This window comes from Pectinophora gossypiella, chromosome 2, assembly GCF_024362695.1.
Source record: "Pectinophora gossypiella chromosome 2, ilPecGoss1.1, whole genome shotgun sequence".
Classification (NCBI taxonomy): Eukaryota; Metazoa; Arthropoda; class Insecta; order Lepidoptera; family Gelechiidae; genus Pectinophora; species Pectinophora gossypiella.
In genome coordinates this window covers 7277004-7302337 of record NC_065405.1, presented here as the reverse complement: position 1 = coordinate 7302337, position 25334 = coordinate 7277004, and the positions used below count along the sequence as shown (strand labels likewise).

Sequence of the window (25334 nt, the reverse complement as noted above, 5' to 3'; positions counted from 1 at the left end):
GTTTGTACGCACATAACTTTAACTTTTGTGAGAAAATGAAGCGAGGTAGTGTATTTAAAGTATGATAATATTGTACAAAGAGAATACAATTGGATAAAATCAGATAAAACGCTACGTTACATTTCGTCCTAGAAACACTTCCGCTGCCGCCTCTGTGTGCATTGATCTTTACTCTTTGGCGGCATTGATAGTGACGGATGACCAAACACATACATTACATGGGTAGGCGGGGCCATGCACAAGTCGAAAGAAAAAAAATAATTTTAAACTGGTAACCCAGAAAAAGAACTGTCAATGTCAATTTGTCATGTTTCAAATCAAATCTGCCCAAATTCGCGTTTAGTTACAAAAATAAACTCTCATTCAGTATTTGTTTCGATTTCTGTGGCTTTTCTATTTATTATGGAGTAATACCTAACAGAATATATCTATCTGTTTAGGAATTGTGTTCGTGTTTCATACATTTCCTTAAAAATCGTACAAATGAAATGCAACGTCCGTGAACTCGCTCATCTGAGCGATCAACCTTGTGTTATAGAAGGAAGACTGAATTATAAGAAGCTATCTACTGCTAGTTATCGACACCAGCCAGGTATGAGCTCATAATGGTATTCATTGTTTATTTATAACTTACTAATCAACTTCTTGAGTGTTTATACTTAACCTACAGTTCTGCGTATTTTTCGGAAGCCAAACTTATTCACTTTGTTGTTGTGTCATTAATTAATCAAATTAAATATACTGTAATTGTAAACCAATATATTTTTATACTTATTTTGGATTTGTACAGTTAACTTTGTTAACTTAATTGAAAGTTGTTATAAATTCTCTTTTCATCTCATAAATTAAAGGAAGTAAGTAATTGATGGTGAAAGTTATTCCATGACCATGACTGTGGTAAAAGTTATGCAAAGCAAACAGATTAGGAATATTGAAGAAAAATGTTACATTGTGGTTTTAGTTTATTTTTTGATCAAATAGGTATTTAATTTTCTTTTCATTATTTAATTTTCCTTTTAAGCAATAGCTTTATTACTTCTTTTGTGTCATGGTTATTCTTATTTATTTCAGTATTCAAAGAAAGATGGTTCCGTCTAATAAACAATTATTTGTTTTATTTTAAAATAAGTGAAATGGGAAAATTTGATACTAAAAACCCTGCTGGGGTTTTTGTAATGGAGAACTCATCCATTCAAATGGAACATGGACAGAATATACCATTTTCATTTTCAATATCTTTTATGTAAGTATCCACAACAGTTTGTTCTTTTATCAGTAATATTCTCATTTTAAAAAGACTATAATTTTCCTTTTGGTGTTGTAGTGATGAGCCTGAGAAAAGGCACCTGTTTGCTGCTCGAGCTGAGGACAATGTTGTCCAGTGGGTGATCAAGCTCAGAGAATGCTCCTATGAGTACTTACGCAATCAGCTCCATACTTTACAGTCAAAAATTTTCTCTATCACTGGCAAAGTGAGTTCAAAATATCTATAGTAATGTTAAGTTTTGTATAATATAACTTGTTGCAATATTTTGTGCATTATTTTTATGCATTTAAGTTGCTAATTTAAATCCTAACTACTTTCAGGACCCTTTGCTCCTGGTTCCACGAAATGAGGGAGCTTGCCTATGGGCCCCCGCTGTACCATTCTCCACTGCAGCTGCATGCACTGTGAACACCAGCTCATTCAGCTGCCACCTTCATACTAATGGTGCATTTACTCTCGAAAGAAGTAAATCTGATGTCCAAGCTCACAAGCATTTACATGGTCGTTACTCTAAGAAAACCACTTTCTATACTGATGATATTAAGACAGGTGATCACAAAGAGGAGTCACCACAAGCCTTTGCTTTAGAAAGAAGTAAAACATCAGGTCAGTTCTCAGGTAGTATGAATAATTTTGATAATACAATCTTCGACAACCGGCCGGTATACTCTCGCGCGGCGCCCAGTCCTCCAGCGCGGACCAAGTTGTCCCCGTCGACGCGACGACCCGACTTGACGCAAGATATGAAGCAGTTCCTGGAGCACAGTAAGTATCTCTCAACTACTAGTATCTTAGATGAGGCACCAGTGCCTCCCAGAAGGAAAATATCACCAAAACAATTAGATCTTGTAAAGACAGAACCTAGCAATAGTAGTCAATCAAGTGAAGATCTGATACAGTTTTAATTTGCAAAGAAGCATTTCTTTGTTACCCACCTAGTATAAAGTAAGAGTTTTGAATGTACCCTTGCCTTCAATAGTCGTTAGTATTATTATATCTTAATTTATAGTGAAAATATTAAGGCCATTGCTACAACCATGAATTACTTCATGAACCTATCATGTAGAACTGCATTTATTACGAATCACAGCAATTATGGTTATAAATACAACTTATTGATTCAATATTATTGTGATATACTTAGTGTGTAATTTATAAATACCTATAAATTATGTCAAAATCATACCATTTCGTTATGTAATAGGATTTACTGTATAAAGTAGCATCAGAGAAGTTTATCAAATAATATAAAATAAAAAATATTTCCCTGTGTGATATGAATCATATTAATCATCATAACTTATATTAGACAATTGCAATATCCTGCCCATTACTTACATTTTGTGCAATAAATAAAACCGTAATCCAATCAGTTTCTCGACGAAACAAGGCAAAAACAAATTGCGGTCAGATTGAGATGCAATTCAATTAACTTTCACCAGTGGTTATTGTTAACTTCGCTAATTTAGAAGTCATTAAATATTGTATCTATACCATTGTCATTTTGAATCACAAAATTAAGAGACTAACAACGATTTAAATTAATTGAAACAATGAGATTAGTGTAAATAAGTTAATCGACGAAGATGAAGACAATGCGCAGTGTGTTCTAGTCAGATTTATGGAAGTAAACCTTGAACAAAATGATAATATATGACACCTATGCTTATGTAATCATATGAGTTTTCTAAAAGACATTTTTATGTATGTAATTTGTAATTTGTAATTTAACATAATATTTTTATAGCGGACGTATTTAATAATTAAATTTTTAATAAAGGTATTTGCACTTTGATATCTTTAGATAGAAGTAAAAATAAGACGAATGTGTAACATTTATGAAGGTCGATTCGCACATTACAACGTAATCAGTAAAGTTCATTTTGCCACTTGTATTATAATGATAAGGTTCTGTTACCGCTTCGTGTCTAGGGATTAGCTGTGGTGATGGTGACGGTGAGTTCAACGGCGTAATACTGTCGTAACGTAGTTGTTGTCACAGGACTGTAGTTTGAAATCCGTCCAGAATTAACACGAATACGTATAAATCAAAATATTTATACTATAAGCACGTGTGATGTAGGTACATTTTTGGTATGAATATGAGAAGTTGGCAATGCGCGGATTTGATAACCCTTCCGTGATTATCTGTCTCGCTCGAGAGGAGAGTTGCATGGAAGAGCGATTTACGCATAAATTCACGCGAATTCCAAATCTCACTTGTCTTACGCGGCTTTTTTGTATTGAATTCTATTTTACTAGGTAGGCAGATATTTCACGAATATATAAATGTTAAGAAATATACAAAAAAAGGGAATTAATGTTTATAGCGACGATTTGAATATCAGATGTAGCGAATCGATATATAGTATATATGTATTTAGTAAGAATTGGTGAATGAAATATATTTTTTTACGTTTAATTAATAAATATATTGAAAACATACAATTTTTAATTTGTTTACGATCTGTTTATCAAGTGTCCCACATGCGTACAGGACGTAGCCGTAGTACTTATTATGCTTAAATAAAAGAGTTGTTTTTTTCTCGTTTGATGTATTTGAAAGCACTTCAACACCAAAAACAAAATAAACATGACATTCTTACAACGATAAATATGTTTCAAATTAGTTACTAATTAGTATCTGCTACCTAACTATGTCGCAGTTAACATAACTGCGTCGTCTACATCAGAGGCACACATTTATACTCCACAATAATAACATAATTTTAGCTTTTAAATAGTGCACATAAAATATCACATCACATATCATTATTAAGCATAATATCATCATTGTAATTCTGATACCTTTTGTTCTTTCTATTTTATTAGCATTGAGTAGGTCACTTAAATGCATAGTGCTCTATAATTACTTCAAAATACACTCATACACACTACAATTTGATAAACGTGCAGTAAATAATGACTTCCTTATACCCTTTAGAGTAAATAAGATTTCTATATGAATATAGCGTTTTCTATTTTTATATAATATGGTAGATAGGATAGTGTCAACTAAGGCACATTGTTTGTATTGTTTCACTTTACTACATTCTACCTTAGCACTCTGAGTTCACTGTCGTCTCAATGTTGTTTTACTTGAGGGCAGTTAATATTACAGTTGCAAATCAGTCTGGGTGCTATCAAACGTCTGTATTAATCTCATCGACTTGTGCATTCGTAACGCCACTACCAAACGTGATAACAACGCGTGTATAATTTTCGAGTTAACTAGCATGCATACACCTGTATAAGTACTGGTTACAAGGTCAGAGTGAAGGTGCGCGTTGAGAATCTGGGTTTCCGTCTTCTCCGTTTGAAATCACACTTCACTGTCAGACTTGAGAGTCGGTGCGGGTCCCTGCGCGGGCGCTGGACGTCGCTAGTTGCCGCCGGCGCCGTACTCGCGCAGCTCGCGCTTGCCCAGCGGCAGCGTGGGGCGGAAGTTGTGCCGCAGCTCCAGCACCTCCACGCCGTGCGCCGCCTCGCTGCACCGCAGCGTGCGCATCAGCGCTAGCTGCAACAAATTGAAGCAATAAACAATCTTAACTCATCATTGTTGGCTGTAAATTATACCTTCGTACAAGTATTTATAGCAGTGACCCAAATAAAACTATCAAGATGAATAATATTTGAGAGGCAAAGGTAAGACTTCGTAGCGTTCGATTCTTGTTCTGCGATTAAGCAATTATAAATCTACGCCACGATATTATGTTAGATAACTAGAGCCAGAAACGTCGCTGTATCCACTCCACTGCATCGAAGTTGAAGTTGTGCATTTATCGTGTATGTCAAAAGTATATTGCAAGCGGGTGTGTTTTGAAAGTCAAGTAGACATTTGTAGGTCAGTTAAACATCGAGGTTGGTGGCGTCAAAACCGGTAGCCGATCGACTGGTTCGGAGCTCCGCAGTTAATGACCCACTTGCTCGCACACGAGTACTCGGCGCCAATGTTCGACTTGCATATTGGAAATACTCCAGCATTGCTATTGTTACAGCAACGCATTTACCTACTGTAAAATGAGAATGTGTCTACTGTATTATCGGAACAGGTTTTCTCGATATTTTCGTCGCGTCGCTTTGTTCTTCCAAGGACAACAATATAATATTTACATGCTTAACTCATAGTTTTCCTGTTTAATCGTCTTTATTTAAAAATATTTCCTCTTAAAATAATGACTTTGTAAGGAAGACAAAAAAATTAAAAGATTTTCTTGTAAGTAGTTAGTTGTATAATCGATTACGATTCACATAAGTAGGCACTATTATGAAATACTATAGGTAGTGTATTGATGACTTTTTGATATCACATTTCGAGTGGTAGCATGTCATGTTAGTTTAATGCAATTCTATAGTTATTGCACTGTATTAGACGTTGTTTTCACAATAGCATAATATGTAAATACTTGGCTTGACATTGAGAAATGGTATAGTAATAAGACAATGGAGTGGTTACTAACCTGCTCAGCTGAGCACTCGACGGGGTCCTTGAATATGATCCAGGTGACGGACTCGGTGCAGGGCGGCGTGGTGAGCGAGCCGTGGTAGGTCCAGTAGGCCATGCGCGCCGGCAGCAGGTTGGCGGGGTCCAACGGCTCCGACATGGTCACCTTGTCGCCCTTGTGCTGGATGAACGGTAGCATCCTTATAACCTTGTCCAACTCATTGTGCTTCTCCCCCGCCTGAAAAACAAAGATACGACCAATAAGAAAGTCTGTTTTTCTATACGTATACATTTTTTACACGTGCTCTATTGTAGTTATTCAGTTGAAGTAAATTAAAAATAGTACCTACCTAACTACTCGTTTAATAACTTATACGTAATTACGTATTATTGTGAAAATAAAACATGACGTAGGTACTTAAGTTGCCGCGGAGCGAGGGACTCTTTTTAAAAAGCAAAAATTGAATTTTGAATTTAAACTTTTAATGCGTACTTTACAGTGGTCAACTTAAGACTAAACTTATGAGCTAGTTCTATGATCTAAGAAAGCTATGAAAACAACAATACCTCCCGGTAGTTCGGGCTTATCTAAAGCTGAATGCGCAGGACGGATGTTGTTCGTCTGCGCCGGAGGTCTGGGAATGCGCTTCATACAATACTTAGAAAGCTTACGTCGGGACTCTTACAGTACCCGCGGTAGGTCCGGAATACATAACTCCTCCCTCCATAAGATTGGAATTATCGGAGGGGTGGTTTTCAGCCCTTTGATGATTCCGATCTGATAATATGAAATTCTTAAAACGTTTAAATGAATATATGAAAATACTTAAAATTATGATTACATAGAGAAGTAGAGTCCCTATACTAATGTTTCTTGCGTTCACTACACTTCCATATGTGCTCACTTCACTAACTAATTCACTTTCACTATTTTTCAGGACATGGGACAGGCTTTGCAGGGTCTGTAAATCTATTTCATCCAGGTTAAGTGGTTTCTTCGAGACGACTGGCTTTGACGTCGACAGTGATGGAAGATCAATTATTGGAAGTTTCTCATATAAAACGTTGCCCGCCTTCGATCGGTGTTGTTTCAGAGTTACATTTTGGATTGTTATTTCGCAGGCGTCTTCAATGGTAAGTATATAGGTTCCTTCAACATATGTTCTAGTGACATCCTCTCCACATTGTGACGTCATTAGAGTAGCGGTTTTGCAGTAGAATATCCAACGATTTGACTCTATTGGCTGTAACTTGAATTTTGTTATATCCACGTGAATAGGGGAACACATGGTGGTATTAATGACGAACTTCAGTAGATCGGTGATGCAGACATCTTCCATAGTCGGCGGAACAATGGAGTCTTCATGACACATGAAGATACTTCTTTCTATTTCCAGGCAAGAGTGGGAGAGCGACAGAGCTTTCGACTGATTCACAATAAGGTAAGGATATTTAGGAATTATTAGGGTAGTTAGATTTAGGTTATCTGTTACAGGTAATGACAAGACTCGATAATAATGATAACTCTCGGATCTGACTAACGGAACTTCAATAATAAAGGTAATCTGATTTTCTTTAGAAAACGCTTTTAACTCTACACATTGTTCAATTCTTATCAAATTATTTAACTCTACGGGATAAACCAATTTATCAGTTAATTCTATTTTCCTAAGTACAGTCATAAATTCATCGGTATCAATAATCGATTGATGTAAAGTTCCTACCTTACTAAATGCAACGGCAGTTTCAATTTCGTCCAGCTTTATGTAGAGCATTTGGAAGTTATGTAAGAAAAGACTATAGACATGGATAACTTTATTTATACTTTGGCTTGTTTGGATTGATTCATTTAGTAATATTTTCAAATCGTGTATTTCTTTATCGAGCTGGATAAAATTGTTCTTCGTAGCATTTGTTACATTTGCAACAGATCCCATAATTTCAGTTATCAAGGCGATTTTCATAGAGACACTATGTTGTTGTTGTTGTAATTTACTGATCTGACTATCGTACCTTATTGCGTCTTCGTTGTCTAAGTTCCCCGTTAAAACTTTAATTAGTGAACCTATTGGGTTTAACAGTCCTCGTTTTTGTCTGACAGAAGGAATAAGTTGTCTAAACTTTTGTATGGTTATGTTCTTTATATGTTCAGTTTGTACTTTAATATCAGTGCATTCGGAGGTAATGTTTTGTTTAAAATAATGTAGCACATGTTCGTTTAGATCCGCAAGTCGATTAACATTGAGCTCTAAATCTTCATATACAAGGTTTAAATCTAATGTCTTAAAAATTAACCATTTATCGTAGGTAATAATGGCGCGTCCCTTTCTCACAGGAAGTATTCCAGGGTTCCGTTCAATCTTCTGCAGTTGAAGGGCCTGGCTCTGGCTCTGGATGCTCATTACCAGCAGCACGGTCGCGAACCTGTGGGGGCCGTCGAATATCCTTAATAGTTACCTTAGTTTCGCGGTTCCTAACGTGGATGGGTACAGTGTTCCTAACTATATTTCCAGATACTATTGCCCTTTCAAAACGTGGTTTGTCTTTGCTACGTCTAGTGTTCACTCCTTTGATGTAAACTGTCTCTCCTTCGTCTAAGTTAATGTTTTTCTCACCTCCTCGCTTTTCCCTAATATTTTCCTTGTGGTCTATCATTTTCTCTGTTAGGTACTTATATAAGAATTTTGTTCGGTTCGCATGATCGTTGATTAGTTTTTGGGTGTAATGTTTATTAAAGTCTACATCAAACGCGTTTGAGGAATCCGTGTGTCCTAATACTACTTCAAATGGGGTTAATCCAGTAGTAGAATGTATTGTATGGTTGTATGCCATGATAGCATACGTCATGACGGAAGCTGCGTCGGTAAGTTTTCGCTCATACTTTGCGATACGATAAATTTCTAAAATGGTAGAGTGAAACCTCTCTACTATTCCCATGGAATTTGGGTTGTGCGGAGTTCCGATATGAAGGTTTATTTTGTAGAAACATAAGGTTTCTTTCAAAAGGGTATTGTTAAACTCTGTGCCGGGGTCTACATTTATGATTCTAGGGGTACCGTAATAAGAAAAGTACGAAATTAATGCGCGTACTATTTCAGGGGTGTTTTTGCTTGGGATAGGGATAGCTTGTCCCAGTTTGCTGAAAGCATCTACTATTGTGAGGAAGTATTGTCCTTCTATAGAGAATACATCCATAAAAAGTTCTTGAAATGGTTTATTCTGAGTTTGCGTTAACTGTAATTCCGGTTTGAAGGGTTTCCGATCGTATTTAAGTTTTTTGCATGTTTCACAGGAATTGATAATAGCGGTTACTGTAATGTCCATATTGTTCCAATAATAGACACGTTTTAATTTCATTAAAGTTTCTTTTATACCACGATGACATGTAGAGCCCTCATGATATTTCAGCACTATCTGTCTCTGTTCTTCTTCATTTTCAACGGTTATTACTCTTTTGGTACATTCCATGAGATGTACAGCGCCCTTCTTGAATAGGGATATAAATGCCTGTACAAACTGTTTGCGATGAATTTCACTCTCGAAGTAAATGAATTGTTTTATTTTGGGTCTTACATAACCTTTCAGGAATTCTTTTACTAGATCCGGTCTATTTAAAGGTAAGGTTACTTCAATTATTCTTTGCTTTGAATTGGACAAATTATTAATTGATGTTTCATTTCTGTTCCAGGTATAAACCAGTATTTGATTGGGTTTGCTGTCGATTGCTTCGTTCAAGATGGGGATTCCATTAGTATCAATATCGCGTGCGGAATGGATTGTATCGGTGTTACTATTAGTGTTTTCAGGGATTGTAATGGTACTTTCCGATGGTGAGACGATTGGGAATTGGGACTCCAATTCGTTGTGTCCCGCCCTTGGGGTTTCGCTTCCATCGTCCGATGAGAGTTCTATTACATCATCTGTGTTTACTTGCTCATTACGTCGATTTTGGGGTCGGCTTCCTAGTCTGACTACTTCGTTTACCACGTCATCCAAGTAGGATCTGAGTCTATGTTCACTTTCGTCAACATTGACTCGCATGGATTCCGAATCGTTACCTACTGCGTTTACCCTTATTCTGGATAGTGCATCAGCATTGTTATTCTGTTTTCCTGCTTTATATACGACATCGTAATCAAACTCTGCCAAACGTAGTTTCCAACGAGTTAATTTACTATTGGTTTCTTTCATGGACTTTAACCATGTTAGTGGGCGATGATCTGTATATATGGTGAACTTATTCCCATATAGGTATGGGCGGAAGTATTTAGTAGCCCATACAATGGCAAGAAGTTCCTTTTCAGTTGTGCTATACCGGGTTTCTGCATCGTTTAAAGTACGACTAGCGTATGCGATTGGTTTATCCGAACCGATTGGTCCTTGAGATAGGACTGCACCTATCGCATAGTCTGAGGCATCAGTGGTAAGTACAAAGGGTTTTGTGAAATCCGGAAATTGTAGCAAAGGGGCATTTACCAAAAGCTCCTTACACTTTTCAAATGCGTTGATGTATTCTTGATTGATCTGAATCCGATTTCTTTTCTTTAAACAGTTAGTAAGTGGACGTGTTAATTTGGAAAAATCTTTTATAAACTTTCGATAATATCCGACTAAACCAAGAAAGCTTTTAATTTCCGTAGTTGTTTTTGGCAAAGGGAATTTCAAAACGGCTTTAATTTTGTCATCGTTTGGTTTCAAACCTTCCTTAGTTATTACATGGCCTAAATAGAGTACTTCTTTACGAAGAAACTCGCATTTATCAAGTGTGACTTTGAGATTTGTTGCTCTTAATCTTTCGAATACCTTTCTTAGCTTTTCTAGGTGTTCTTGTAGGCTGGATGAATAGACGATTATATCGTCGAGATACACCAAGCAATGTAATCCTTGCAAGCCACGGAGGACATTGTCCATTGCTCGCTGGAACGTCGCGGGTGCGGTTTTAAGACCGAAAGGCATACGGGTAAATTCGAAATGACCGGCTTGCGTAGAGAACGCAGTTTTGTGTCGATCCTTCTCGGCTACTTCTATTTGGTGGTATCCACTCGCTAGGTCGATGGTACTGAAGTATGTAGATTTGCCTAGTTTGTCAAACAAGTCGTTGATGTTTGGAAGTGGATACTTATCGTCGACTGTGATGTCGTTGAGGCGACGGTAATCAATTACCATACGGAATTTGGTTTTTCCAGAAGCGTCCTGTTTTTTGGGGACCAAGTGCACTGGCGCACTCCATGGAGAGTGCGACTCTCGAATAACATTATCTTTCAATAACTTTTCAACCTGATTTTGAATTTCTAAGTTTTGTGCAGGTGGGTGACGATAAGGCCTGATATAAATTGGATCTTCATTTGTCGTGCGAATTTCGTGTTTTACTTGATTTGTAAAGGTTAACGGGATGTCCTCACTGTAGAATATATCTCGAAACTCGTAGCATAATTTTGATATTTTGTCTCTCTCTTCTTGGTTCATATGGTCCAGTCTTAGTCTCTGTAAATTTTGTTTCAATAGGTCGTCAACGTCGTAACTATGGTCAGTAAAATTTACTATGATCTCGTTTTCTTGAAATGGTGTCACAGGCAGAGGTTTATTAAACGTCACTGTTATGGTGTCGTCAGTAGCGTTTTGTATAACTGATGTAGCCATAGAGTCTACACAGTTCACTATTGCGGTTGGCATGCGGACACCTTTAGTGAACTCTATAAAGTCCAAAATTGCATGTCCGTTTTGTAGATCAGTTGGGATGCGAACCCTAGTTTCGGTACGAGGTCCTAAAATCAACTCGTGTGGTGCTTCGTATAGTATGGGTATTTCGGTGTCACGGGTCCGCAGTACTTGGTGTTTCATATCTATGGATGCGTCCAGTTTTTTCAATAAGTCTGAGCCGATTAGACCGTCATAGCGACTATCAACATCGTAGACATAAAATTTTTGTTGTAACTTGCTTTTAAATGTCTTTAAAAGGGGAATTTGTATTACTTCATTATGGCAACTACGGGCATGTGTGCTGATAACCTCGAATGGTTCCAGAATTTTGAATTTTGCAAAAAATTCGTTTGCCTTTTTGGGACTTATGAATGACCTAGAGCTTCCGGTATCGATCATAAATGTAGCGTTAATTTCAGGTATTCTAATATGGGGTAATTTTAGTGCATTTACGCAATTTATTCGGATTATTTGAGACGGGGTTTTGTTGAGGCCTTTGATTGAAAATTTTCGGCTGGCAAGTCCGTTGGAGTCAATTCATTTTCTTCAGCTTGTTGTTCAAATTCAGGGGGAGGAACGCCCTTGCAGTTCTCAGAAAAATCATCTTGCGCGGTGAAATAGTTTTCCTCATAGTTGTAATCGTATGGGACAAAGCAATCATCGGTATAGTAGATATTATTATATTCGTCAGGGGAGTCGATCATGAATTGCGCTGTAGCAGTCCGCATCGACACGTCAGGCTCGGGTAATGCACATGCATGCGGTTTCTGAGGTTCGGCTTTAGGCATAATTTGATACAGAGGTCGTGTTTGTTGCGGGTTATTAAAGTTTTGCCTATACCACGGATGATTCATTGGGAAATTAAATCGTGCGTTTTGGTTTGGGATTCCAAATTTGAAATTTTGTTGGTTAGGGATACCGAATTTAAAGTTTTGGTTATTAGGTATTCCAAATTTAAAGTTATTTTGGTTGGGGATACCAAATCTAAATCCTTGATTTTGGTTCGGGGGTCGATATCCGAACTGGGGTTTTGGTGTGAATCCGAATTTATTAGGTTGGAATTGTTGGGTAAAAGGATTACGGGACTGTTGTGGAAACGGTCCAAATCCAGCACCGGATGGAATGAATCTGAAATTTTGAGCTGTTCTCGTAAATGGTGTTTGTGAAACTTGTGCGGGTTGAGTTTTGTTCTTATTTTTCGCGTCGTATTGAAATTGGAAATTTACTTCCTCCGTAACTACGCTTAAGGCGTTCTCCAACGTGTTAGAACCCTTAAGTCGCACCGTCCTAATGAGGTTCTCGGGCAGATTATACATGAACACATTAAGGCAAGTGTTATTGTAAATTATCATTTTCGCGGCCTTAACGCCTTCATCCTGTAATAGATTCACTTTAGCAAACAGAGTGCTTCGCACTTGTTGGATTCGACAACAAAAATCGTGATACGATTCGCCAGATTTAATTTTCATTGATTCCAATTCGATAGCTATACATTCTTCCGACCTTGGGTCACCGAAATGTAGGATTAATAAATCTTTTAAGGAAGACCAAGTGTTCACATCTTGTCTTTCGCTTAGTAAATGTGCTGCTTTGTCTATTAGTCTGCTTGAAATAGCATGAAATACATATTGCGTTTGGTGTGGATTGTCCTGTTGCTGGGCATATGCCGATAATACATACTCAGCTTTATTAATGAATAAATTTAGCAACTGTGGTTCGCCACTGAATTTTGGAATAAGGCTTAGCATTTCGTTTGGAACAAGAGAAATTTGTTGCGTCATTTTTATCTACTTAAAATATAACACAAGACACAAAATACAATAGAAACACAATAAAAACACAATAAAAATACACAAGTAAATGACACAAAATAAGACAATAATATAAATCACTTCAATTATTTCTGTTCAATTATATTTTATTATTTTTCTTTAGAAAATCAGATCACTTAACTACTTTATGCTAATTATCTAAAACATTCGGCGATTGTGACCAAATGTCAGATCCTATCTAAACTATGCTAGCTGTCTAAAACATTCGGCAATTTATGTCCGATTGTCAGACCCTACCTAAATGAGTCTCACAATTAGCTGGAATAGAAAGGGATAAGACAGGATAGTGAAAAAGTCTACTCACAGACCGCTCGATCCCATTTCCTCCTACTAGAGTTGTGCGTTGCCACCGAGAGAGTACTCGTCCTTTGTCTCACGCCGCTTGTCCAAAAGTTATTTATTTGGTTCGTAGAATATCCACCGTACTGTAACCCGTGATAACCGAGTTGCAGGTCTTCTGGGTACAGCTTCTTCCAATAGCGGATATCCTACCGGCTGCGCCACTTAAGTTGCCGCGGAGCGAGGGACTCTTTTTAAAAAGCAAAAATTGAATTTTGAATTTAAACTTTTAATGCGTACTTTACAGTGGTCAACTTAAGACTAAACTTATGAGCTAGTTCTATGATCTAAGAAAGCTATGAAAACAACAATACCTCCCGGTAGTTCGGGCTTATCTAAAGCTGAATGCGCAGGACGGATGTTGTTCGTCTGCGCCGGAGGTCTGGGAATGCGCTTCATACAATACTTAGAAAGCTTACGTCGGGACTCTTACAGTACCCGCGGTAGGTCCGGAATACATAACTAGGTACACCAAACTCGTTCAAGTATTACTTATGATAATGTAGGTGACTATTGTATTCAGATTTCGACCCGCACAAATTGAATTGACAAGTTAAAGTCGTTGTCCGAATACTTCATTATAATAAAAAATATGAGATACGATGTGTAGAGTCACAGACCCAAGTGTTTGTTTACAAAAGAATGATTTTTGTTACAAAAATCATACGTTAGCTATACAATTCTTCGTATGTAGTGCGCAGTGAAAACATTTAGCGTGGGTAGACTCTGTTTAAAATGCAATCCGGTGGCTCGTGCTCAGTGGACTACACTACACACCTAAAAGGATTGTGTTGCGAGGCTTCAGTGACGTAACGTGCACATTTGCACTCGCCACACAACCCTTCTCTCAGTAACAGGATTATCTAAAATAGATTTCCTTAATAACATTGTGTGTAGGCTATGCTGTTAGAATTTCCGTTTCGTATGTGCAAAATTTTAATTCAGTATTTGGAAGAGACTGACGCGCGGAGAGAAAGTTTTACGCGGAATTAGAGAGAGTGATTCCATTCTATTCGCTGTAGTTTAACGGATCTATTGTTGTATGGTTATTTTTTAATATTGTCTACTGTCGTTAAAACAAGTCACTAACAAGTGCATTTGGTGTTAACAGTGATAAGTAACTGATAAAGCGTTCATTCATATTTACACCTTGATCTAGAGTACGAGGAAGTAGGCATAATAGAATAGTACGATGTATTATACGTTTTTTGTGACAACGTACTTCGTCATCGTAGGTAGAGATTGAAACACAATTACGCGTTGTAATCCGATATTCACGCATCGGGTTGTCTGTCCGTGATCAATTGAACGAGTTGTTTGCTCTGCGACTTAGCAAGTGTTATGGTTCCGAAAATGATGATAATAAAATACCTACTTATGTAAAGGCTTATGAGTTGAATGATATTCCTCATAAAATGAAACTCTATTATTAGACATCAGCGAGTAAGCACTATCTTTATTTGCCTACCACTTAAACACGTGGATACGGTACTTGAAGAATTTTCTATATCCAGGACTGTATTTCCCCACCTGATAATACGCTTCTAGCTTGAGTCACAACAAATATTTTCCTTAAAAAAGCATTTCTATTAAAATATGTTGACATGCAAGTGTTAGTTCCACCACTTGTCGAACTGTATCACTTGCTTCAAAACACTTGAGTTAAATAAACTATATAGTTAGTTTAGTTCTGAGAAAACAATCATTACTGTTATTCTATCAATACGTATGTGTATATCCTTATTCAGTAACTTGTAAGTAGGTATGTATTATCACATCATTACTATTACAGCCTTTTGCATTCCTCTTTTGTTGATTGATTGGTTAATATCTATCGGTTTTCTTTCATGGAGGTTGTTGCGTGTCTTTTCACTTAAAATTTTCAGGCTCTCTGGTATTCGCTTTTTGGCGCAACATTTACCGAAATACGGTCTACAAATTCAAATTTACCGTAACGACATTCAGTCACAGTTATGCAGTGACCGCCTCGGCATACTAATCCCTGTGAGTTATATCGCGGCCTTTGGTTGACCCTAAACTACTTTAAAGTTGGCTGTTGAACTTACTATAAGAAACACTCCAAGCACGGCCAGCCCGTCTTCTTTCCCCGCGGCTTCAGCGAAGCTGTTGTATTTGCTGGTGTTCCAGTGTACCAAGTGTAGTTCTCCGGAGAAGGACCTGCCATCCACGGTATGCTCGGAACCTTCCCCATTCTTCGAGCCCCAGTGGCAATGCCATTGCTCGAGCTTGTACACGTTGTTGCCCAAGGGACCTCCACGAAGTTCTGAAATTGACGTGGATTAAATTAGTAACCTCGCTTGCTTCTTAGATATGCGAATGAATTCGATGTTAAGCATACAGATCTACGGATTTGTTTATTACGTAACATCTTCAGGCGTTGAGTTCGAAAAAGACGTGTGCGAAACTTACAAACGACGTGAATGGTGTTTCTCTTTGAGAATACCCGTTATTGTGCAATTTATTTGGGTAATAGCATTCTCAAACTTAAACTTATTTGTCGTGCTAACTTCGTGTCAGACATGCTATGACTCATCACCAATAGGGCTAACGACGGAGGGGAACGCGCCGTTGTCAGGGTATACGAAAAGGAAATGCAAATTGGCTCGCGTTCATCGCGCCGGCCATAATTTTCGCTATAACAAGCGATATTTATATCTCCCTCGGAGTAAATGCAATTTTCGACTTCGCTCCTGGAAATTTTATTACAAGGAAGAAAATTTGATGAGTCATTTAGCGGTCCGGGTTTTTAATCTTGCCGGGACGTTATATCTAATTTGTATTTGTTTTGAATGCTATATTGTTATGCCAATGCGTTGCATAATGCGACGAATGTGATATGTAACACCATTAATCACTAGTTTATTTTGTAATGCTGAATGAATTGTTCGCCTCTTCCTTTCTGAGTTTTATTTCTTTCTTATTACCTATCCTATCATGTATCTATCACAACAGACGATGTTTACGTCTCTCCTTTGAAGTTTCCGTATAGTCTACAAGGTAGAGTAATCAGTTCAGTATATTCATCTTGACTGCAGAACACAGGCCTCTTAATGACGTCCGGCATCATGCGTAATCACCAGTTAACAAGACATACCTGAGTCAAATCCGTTCTCATCTACACGCCAGCAGTAGCCGGGGTTGACGACGGAGCGCGTGTGGTTCACAGAATAGCACCATTTGAGGTCCGGCGCGTTCCGTCCCGTGCATACGCTTGATGTGTCGATGTCCACGGGGCTCTGCTTAGTACCCGCGGCTTCGGGGAACTTCTCCGCCCACTTCTCTGGTCCTGAAAATCGAACCTAAAGTTAACAATGTGAATACAGTTCCGTTCCATAGAGTTTTACATACAGAGTTCTTGTTTTTATCATCTGTGGTTTTAGATATGGGTAATTCTCGTGTAGAGGTAAACCGGACATTGCATTGTCATTATTAAGGTCAGCTTGCACAAAGCTTATTAAATAGAATTGTAAACTTGTAAGTACAAAATAATACAACGCCGGTTTTCATAATCGGTAGTGTAGGTAAAAAATAGCAAAAAACTTAGGAACATCGATAAAATTATAATTTCAAGAACATTACCGCTGTGTTTAACATTATGAGTGACGGAGTACTAGTGAGTGACCTATCACACCTAGTGAATCATATTTATTTTTAGATTCAAATCCAATTTTTTGTTCTGAAGATTCGTGCTTACATTTTCGTGGTAGTGGATACAGTAAGACGTAAGTTTCTGTATATTTGTTTAATAATAATCTCTTGTGCAAAAACGTACTGTTGTTGAATGGCGTTATTTGTATAAGTATGTCGACGGGCGGAGATGAGTGAGCGCATGCCAGAAGAAAGGTTTGCTTAACAAATCGCGACGCTATCTTATCTTGTTTAGCTTAGCGCGGGCGCAGGCCTCCGACTGCTCCGGCAGATGGCAGGGTCAGGAATTTCTAACTGTAAGATTGTTCACTGGCTCAAGAAATCAAAAGCTTTTGAGGTTTACTGTTTCTTGCGGCCGCAGTTCGAGAGTCAAATCCTTAACTTGCACACGTTGATTCCGCATGAGAATAAAAGTTATGAACTTGCTTACTTCTGTTCTGTTCGAATGTCGAATTTGATTAAGCCCTGTTTGCTCAGTTCTCAAAATGTTTTTCAGTCGTTCCAATATTATGAAAACGAAATTTATGGTGTTTTTAGATAAAGCATCATTATTGTGGGAAAGTTGGAAAATTAGTTATTTTTATCAGCGGACATAATCTTTATTAACGAGGTATCATGTACTTGTTTTGTTAGTAAAGTATAGAGTAAACTCGTTAACTTTTGTGAGCTCTTGTGACTCTATATAAGTAATCGCAGTAGTGCTACCCAATGTTCCCCAGATGCGGGCCAGTTGGATGGCCAAATAAAATATTTCTGTTGAGCTTTGCGTCACGCTCTCCGCGTTTATTTATTTAGAGTTCGGAGTTTATTGAGCAATAATTATAAGAAGCTACTCAAAGCTAAAACCGTGGCCGTTAGTAAACGCTTCCTTAGAGAGACCGCTGTTTGTTTTCAACAAACTTCAACAGCCTTATTTTTGCGTAAACGTCAATCAGTTGAACCCGTAAACATCAAGTATTTAGACAATTGAACAAATGTAAATTTTATAGAGTCACAAATTACGAATCGTTAACTTGATTTCAGTAAGACGCGGAACAATTTGAAACGTTTTCAACAAACAAACATCCCATTTGAAGCTATTATGTAAAATGTTCTTCTAGCGATGTCATTTATTCTAAGTATGTGAATTATTCAAAATGCAGGCGCAATTTCATTAATTTAATCAATATCAATTTGTAAATAGATAGTGAATTTAAGTACCATTAAGCACTACGGCCAGAATTTTCATTAAGGAAAAAGCTAATTTTGTAATTGTGAGAGAATCGTGGTAGATGTTAGCTAAATTATTTTATTGATTGTAAGAGTTATCGCTGCGTGTTATTGCTTCCTTATCAAACATTAGAGGAAATGTTCGTGGGTAGCCGTCATCAACACTGGGCTTCATTTATTTATGCTTTTTATACAAATATAAAATCAAACGATCAAACTGACTCTCCGGTCAAACCAGCCCACACGGTTCTTAACCCCGTCGCCAGTAATAAAATTATTGTTGTACACAACAAGCAATGCAGGATAATTATCACATTTTATATCAATCATTATGCGGTCCGCCAATTATTTTTATTGTTAAGTATAATAAATATTTTTCTTCACTGTATTTTAAGCCACGCATCAGGAATTGCAAAATAAGAAACTGCATTTAATTTAAGAGTTTTTTATTATTATTATTAATGTGACCAAGAACCCAACGGTAAATGTAGACATAATGTTTTCGAAGTTCCTTCCTCATACGAAAAAAAACTTTAATAAAATGGAAGTTCCTTCAGACCATTTAAATTGATTTTTATTAATTTATTGCTTTACAATGAAAACATCGAGGCTAAATGTTATTTAATTTTGGTTCGCAATTATCATGACAAATAAATATATACAGGTATGTAGGAAGCAGTTATTTCGGTAATTGATTCCGCACTGGCGGATAGAGGACAGTTGCTGATTGCAATGGGTACAGTAAAAATCACCAAAAATAACGTATCGAGTGCAAATTGCCCTCATCATCGCATCGAATGCAAGGGGAATTGGAGCATGTAGCAATATGCAGTCTTCATAAAGTCAATTCAGGAGGGCTAGTTTAAACAGTCTCTACAAGCGCTATTGATTTCAATTGATGCTCTAAATACATTACAAAACCTGGACTTTTAATAAGCGTGCAAACTGACATCGATGTGATGGACAACCTGAGCGATAATGTTTCAAAGGATGTGAAAACGTTCTTTTGAATCGTTGATTTGAACGTCAGTCAATGCAGACAGTTCGTAATTGGCATGTTCTGTATTTGGGGAACAGTTCAGCCTTTTGTTGGTGCCTAAGTCACTTTTTTCATTGTGTGTTTGGCAGCGCGCTATGCTTCCAGCAAGCGGTCAATTTTAACAATGTAATAACGTCCGCGCACGTGTCCGGTGCGTTTGATCGTGATGTGGGACGAGCGAGATGCTGCACACCTCATCATAAGCGTGGAACAATCATTGTAATCTAGTGTCCTACTCCAGGATCTAGTCAACGTCCGTCTGATGTGACGTACACAATTGGCGATTATAGCAGCTATCTTAATAGGAACGTCATCAGTAACCGATGATCACAGGGTCAAGCTACAAGATGTCATGTACCGCGAATAATTGCGCTTCACGATTAAAACCGAACGTTGATTTAGGGGTCACATCCCCTCCCCTCCCCGGAAACTTGTCACGGTGCATGCGCAGCGACCTCGCCCTTGCTTATCTCAAGCAGATTTATTATTGCAAGTTGACTTTATGCTACTGTCCTCGACTTGTGACTTTACGGTTTATTAACCCACGTTTTGTTTCTTTTCATATTGAGAACATGCAATAACAATCCATGTTGTATGTACTTGCACTCAGTTTTGAAAAAATCAAGCTATTTGCCGTCGATTTATCGTGTTGTATTTAACAGAACATAATGGAGTAGGAAAGATCGAGAAGCTATTGTATTTAATAATATTTTTCCGGGTTTGTCACGCTCGAACAGGAGCGAAATTAGTTATTTCATTTCGATCAGTAACTTAACCGTGATTTAACCTTCATTTCCGCGCTGTAGCGACACGAAGCGAGGTCACCTGGTGTCGCTGCCGCTGCCGCCTCTACACCGGCTACATCGACACCACACCGGCGCGGGCGCACCCACACCATACACTACTTCCCAGGACTTTGTTTACTTACCCATTACATGACAAGATAACGACGTGTAAATTGTGATGGATTTTATTATAGTGTATCTACATTGCCCATACATAAACTGTAACAAATTATTTCGTAGTCTATAAATAAGTGTTTTCTTATGACATGTTAGGTAATTGCGAGTGCGACAGAAAAAAGCATTAATTTGTTAGTACCAAGTACATCCTTCTAACATATAATCTTGCGAGTAAGATCGTAATAAAGCAGTATTCATCGTGCTGTGCTCACGAATATTTCCTCAAAATGTTGTGTTCGCCCATTTTCCTTGACTTGGTTTTCCGACCTATCATAATAATGTATCATCATAGCGCTACGACCATAAATGGAAATGCAATGTTTATAAAGTTTCCCACAGTATATTTAAACCACTTAGGACCAGTAAGATGGTCTGGTACTGGTAAGCCTGAGACGGCCCCACATAGCTTCATTATAGTCCAATAGTCTCCGCTGGCCTCTAATAACCCGTCATTAGTTACACGCAAACAATGCAATACTCTTCCATTAAATCGCGTCTCATATCAGACAGCTCTCGAGATTCTTTATGGCTTCATAAAGTGATTATGTATGCACCTAGGTCCTAGAATAGGTAAAGCGTGTACTAAGAATTATTTGCTTATAAATAAGCCAATTAATTGATTTGTTGTAAATTATTACTACTATGGATTTCTAACCTTTATAATGAAAATTGTATTGTACATAATAGTATACAAGGTGTTAGTGACATCGTAATGAAAACTTTGAGGAATGATTCAGGCCATGATGCAAAATTAATGTATTTTGTTTTTTTTTTAATTATTTTCAATTCTATACTTTTGCGGTGGAAAATTCCACTTGATATTAACTCAGAATCATGGTCTGAATCATCCCCACAGTATTCGTTACGATGTCACTAACATCCTGTATGTATTTACTTAGTAGACTTTGACTAGAGACTTACTTTCTTTTTATTGTTCGCTTAGTTTAATTGAAATTATTTTTTATCAGATGTAAAAAGTAATCCACAAGTTCATTAACTCACACAATAGCATTATGTATGGTTTATTATTATGCGGTTTCTGACGTAGGTATATCACGTGTTTTATACGTAATATTGTAGTCAAAAGGTATAACGGGAAACTTATACGGGGGATACCATTACCAACTTAAAAATCTTCATTCAGGGAAATTGTTCAAGCGAGTCATATCCCTTTAACAAAAGGGATAAACGTACCATGTCTTGATTGAAGATACAAACATGTTGTTTTAAAATTGAGTCTGGTGCAGACTAAACCAATCTAAACAAATAAATTAGTCACAGCAAGTACCACGATACTCTAATGTACACACAGTTTTCATTATTTCACGATGCTGCTCAATCATCTAGAAACTTTAAATTGTTATCTTTGTAACGCGACGCGGATCTAAGCAAGGGATTTGTTACAGTTAAAGTCAGAATTTGTATAAACCTATATACTTACTTACTTATATTATGATTTACTTTATTCAGCTTCAGGTGAGCGTCAGTTTATATATGTAGTCTGTACATTAGGTAAATCACTATTATCTACGAGATGAGCAAAAACATTTCCACTATATTAGAGGCTTGTCGTACTACGAATATTCTATGGATATTAAATGTATTATTCATCCGAATTGACGAGACGAATCGGTAACAGACAGCCAATGAAATTGGTACTATATTTGTATACAATATTACGAACACAAAGGTGTTTAACAAATAGTACATAATAAAACAAAAGTATTAAATAGAGTACTCTTTGTATAGCATTATTGTGCACTGTAGCAATTGTTAGGTCACAGGCTGGTTCCCTCGAACCTCGGCTCTTCTGCTTGGGATTAAGCCTATACTATTTTTTTCATTATAATAGTGTAGTAACAATTTGCTCTCTTGACAATTCATGTTGTAAAATCGACAGATTTTGATTGTAATATGTAGTACGTAGGTACTAGGTACCACGTGCTTCCTAACGCTGAAACGAGTAGATTGTAATCAAACATTTTTTACTATAAAGGTTGAAAGTTACTATCAATTGTCCTTAAAATCTAGCAAAGGTATTTCCCAATGCATACCTACCTATAGATATCGTTTCGACTTTCGTGTTTCATTTTGATGATTTATGTAGGAGCAGAGATAAATTTATGTTATAGTGTGAATAGCCAGGGAATAGCTGTAGTCTCGTACTATTATGAAAACAAAATACACTAGAACTTTTTGAACATTTTTGAATTTAAAATGTTGCAATTTAGCACGTGTATTGGTTAATATCCTCTGAGTTTTCCTTATAGGGCAATCATGATGGGCGATATCCTTATTGCAACACTGAAAGGATTAGCTCACAATTAGCGGCTTAGCCACTAGCCAATACAAATAACTTATTCTGATTGTAAAAAAGGAGTCGTCTTGCACCAATCTTCGTGTATAGTTTATTCATAAAAGGCCAATAAAAAGACTCAATGTTTTTTAAGTCGACAATTAAGTGACATGACTATAATCATATTTTATTATTGTACGTGCATAGTCCATATTTTTTACTACATAAGAGAAAAAATGTTCACTGGAAATCCGGAAACATTTTAAATAAGTAAGAAATTAAAGTTGTATTTGTTGACCGAGTGAAAATGAGAACTAAATCCTTTCCCAATATATCGGTTTAAAACGTCTTACAATAATAATTGTTAGTTTTACGTTGTGCCAAAAAAATAAATAGCGTCAAGCGAGTGACCAATTTTCCTGCACTCAATTGGCGTAGGTAAGTAATATCCGATATGTGCTCCAATATCATTGAGCATTATAATAATGCTTATAATAAATTTGATGTGGTTATCAGCATTGCAATAATTCTTCATTGACGACAAGATGAGGTCGAAATGCTCTATTGTTAGTATCTCATGATCAGCGAATACTATAATACTTTTATTTATTCTAGATCACTAACCCTTTCTTATAAATTATGATTAATGGTTTCTCAATTTATTATTTCTTTATCACATCTTATCATATATCTACATTATCACATCTCTAGAAAGGGTTCTGTTTGCATGACAAATAATAATGACAATTGTCGAAAATGGATCAGACTAATTACACGACCAGAACACGAGTAAGTTTAAGACTATTTTTAATATTACAAAGTAGGTTGAAAATGGCGACATAAATTATCGTATTAGCAAAGAAGTAATGAGAGTTTTTGCAGAGACCATTAGAAACTATTGTTGGTGTATGTAATTTTTCTTAATTACTAATAATTAAAGTGTGGAATCATCGCTAACGTTTAATTCTTTTGTTCGTTTAAATGTTAACCATTTTACATAACGCACCACGTAGATTAATTTGAATTTGAAAGCACCTGAAGATATGTGGTCGTAAAAACAAGTATTGCGAAAACAGTATTTTTTTAAGAACTGTAACTCCGTGTGTCATTATGGTTAGGGTTTTTTTTTTAATAATTGTTGTGTAATTAGGGGATTTTTTGAACAGTAATGATAATGACATAGCATTATGTGTTTTAAGTTTTAAGTGTAGAGGTGATTGATGTAAAAAGTGTTTGTAGATGAGGTGGTGCGAGCAGCAACTAGGAACTAGGACGTCGTCCGCCGCCGTCGCAGCTGCTGCACGCAACTCTGCGTTTGTGACATTATTCCCGTGTTTTGAGTGTAACGAATTTTCTATTCAATGATAAACGGCCAATTAAATTATTTTACACTCATAACGTTTCACATGTCTTGATTATAAATAACGTAATCTGCATATTTGTATAGAAATATACCATACCATAGCTATGTTCCGTTAAATCAATAACACCGTATTTTGTTTAAACTTAAATTAACAGATGTACTCATTATGAATGATCTAAAAATACATACGATGCAAAAAATATAGTCTAAAGATAAATTAATTATAAAGAAAACTTTAAGTAGGTTAGCGTCCTTTATGTTTCGTTAAACCAAAAACACCGTATTTTATTGAAATTCAAATTCACAGGTGTAGGCTTAGATGAGATGAATGATCTAGAATATTTAAATACCTCATAATTCTTAATAGAGAATGAAATTTACTGTTTATAAAATGTATTTTATAAAAAAAGATTGTTAATATAAATTAAGTATATTTATTTATGCAGTTCTGAAAACTACTTTTATATAGGTAGATAAAGGTAAATAAAGACCGGTAGGTTTTCAACTTTTTCGCGTTTGGACACGTATTATTTGCTAAGGATAAGTCACGTGCGCCGATGTAAACAAACCGGTCCGCGCCGCTCGCTGCAATTTATCAATTGATGAGAGGAAGGAAGCTGTAGGACTCACCGTTTTCGCCGGTGTAGCCCCATTCACATTGTCCCTGCGCCATGGTTGCTAGTAGTAGACTGTCTGTATGTCGGTTTGTTGATTGAGGATCGCGTAGTGTCGCGGAAATGTCCGTGTGAGTCGCGTGGCAGGTGACTGCACGAGAGAGCGTGGTTGGGTCGTGACTGCGTGCGAGTGCGCGCGGCCGTACCGCTTTATACGAGGGTCACGGCAGGAGCGAGGCGGGCGCGGGCGCGGGTGAGGCCACGGAGAGAGACTGCCGCACGCGCGGGCTCCGCGAAGCCACTGCGCCCGCGACCATGCGCACCCACATTCCGCCCCTCTACACATGGCTTTATATCAAGCAATTCACTTATTTGCTCATTGAAGACATTGTCACTTATCGGTGTTAATATGCTTTGATAAGAGTACTACCTAACTTTATAACGTTCCGTTTCTCGGATATATGAAATTAACTATCGCGCAATTATTGTACAGGGTCGTTGACAAAGGGATAAGTTCCCGCTACTTAAAACGCTCGCGCAGTAATGTAAACGCTGCTTAAAATAAATAAATAAAAGAGTTTGTCACAATGGCTAGAAAAA

The 25334-nt window shown here is 37.1% G+C and overlaps 2 protein-coding genes across 2 annotated transcripts; one reads left to right on the top strand and one right to left on the bottom strand.

Annotated features, from left to right (window-relative positions):
• The first annotated feature begins 302 nt into the window (after nucleotides 1-302).
• Nucleotides 303-3715, top strand: LOC126377202 (uncharacterized). The gene is made up of 4 exons (XM_050024902.1): nucleotides 303-592; nucleotides 1072-1243; nucleotides 1325-1472; nucleotides 1588-3715. The coding sequence occupies exons 1-4, from the start codon at nucleotides 484-486 to the stop codon at nucleotides 2170-2172; spliced, it is 1014 nt and encodes a 337-aa protein (XP_049880859.1). The 5' UTR covers nucleotides 303-483; the 3' UTR covers nucleotides 2173-3715.
• A 151-nt stretch (nucleotides 3716-3866) lies between these two features.
• On the bottom strand, nucleotides 3867-25041 carry LOC126377265 (carbonic anhydrase 1). Its single transcript, XM_050024990.1, has 5 exons — nucleotides 24751-25041; nucleotides 16698-16889; nucleotides 15649-15866; nucleotides 5728-5949; nucleotides 3867-4784 (listed from the first exon to the last, which is right to left on the bottom strand). The coding sequence occupies exons 1-5, from the start codon at nucleotides 24791-24793 to the stop codon at nucleotides 4650-4652; spliced, it is 810 nt and encodes a 269-aa protein (XP_049880947.1). The 5' UTR covers nucleotides 24794-25041; the 3' UTR covers nucleotides 3867-4649.
• Between the last annotated feature and the right edge of the window lie 293 nt (nucleotides 25042-25334).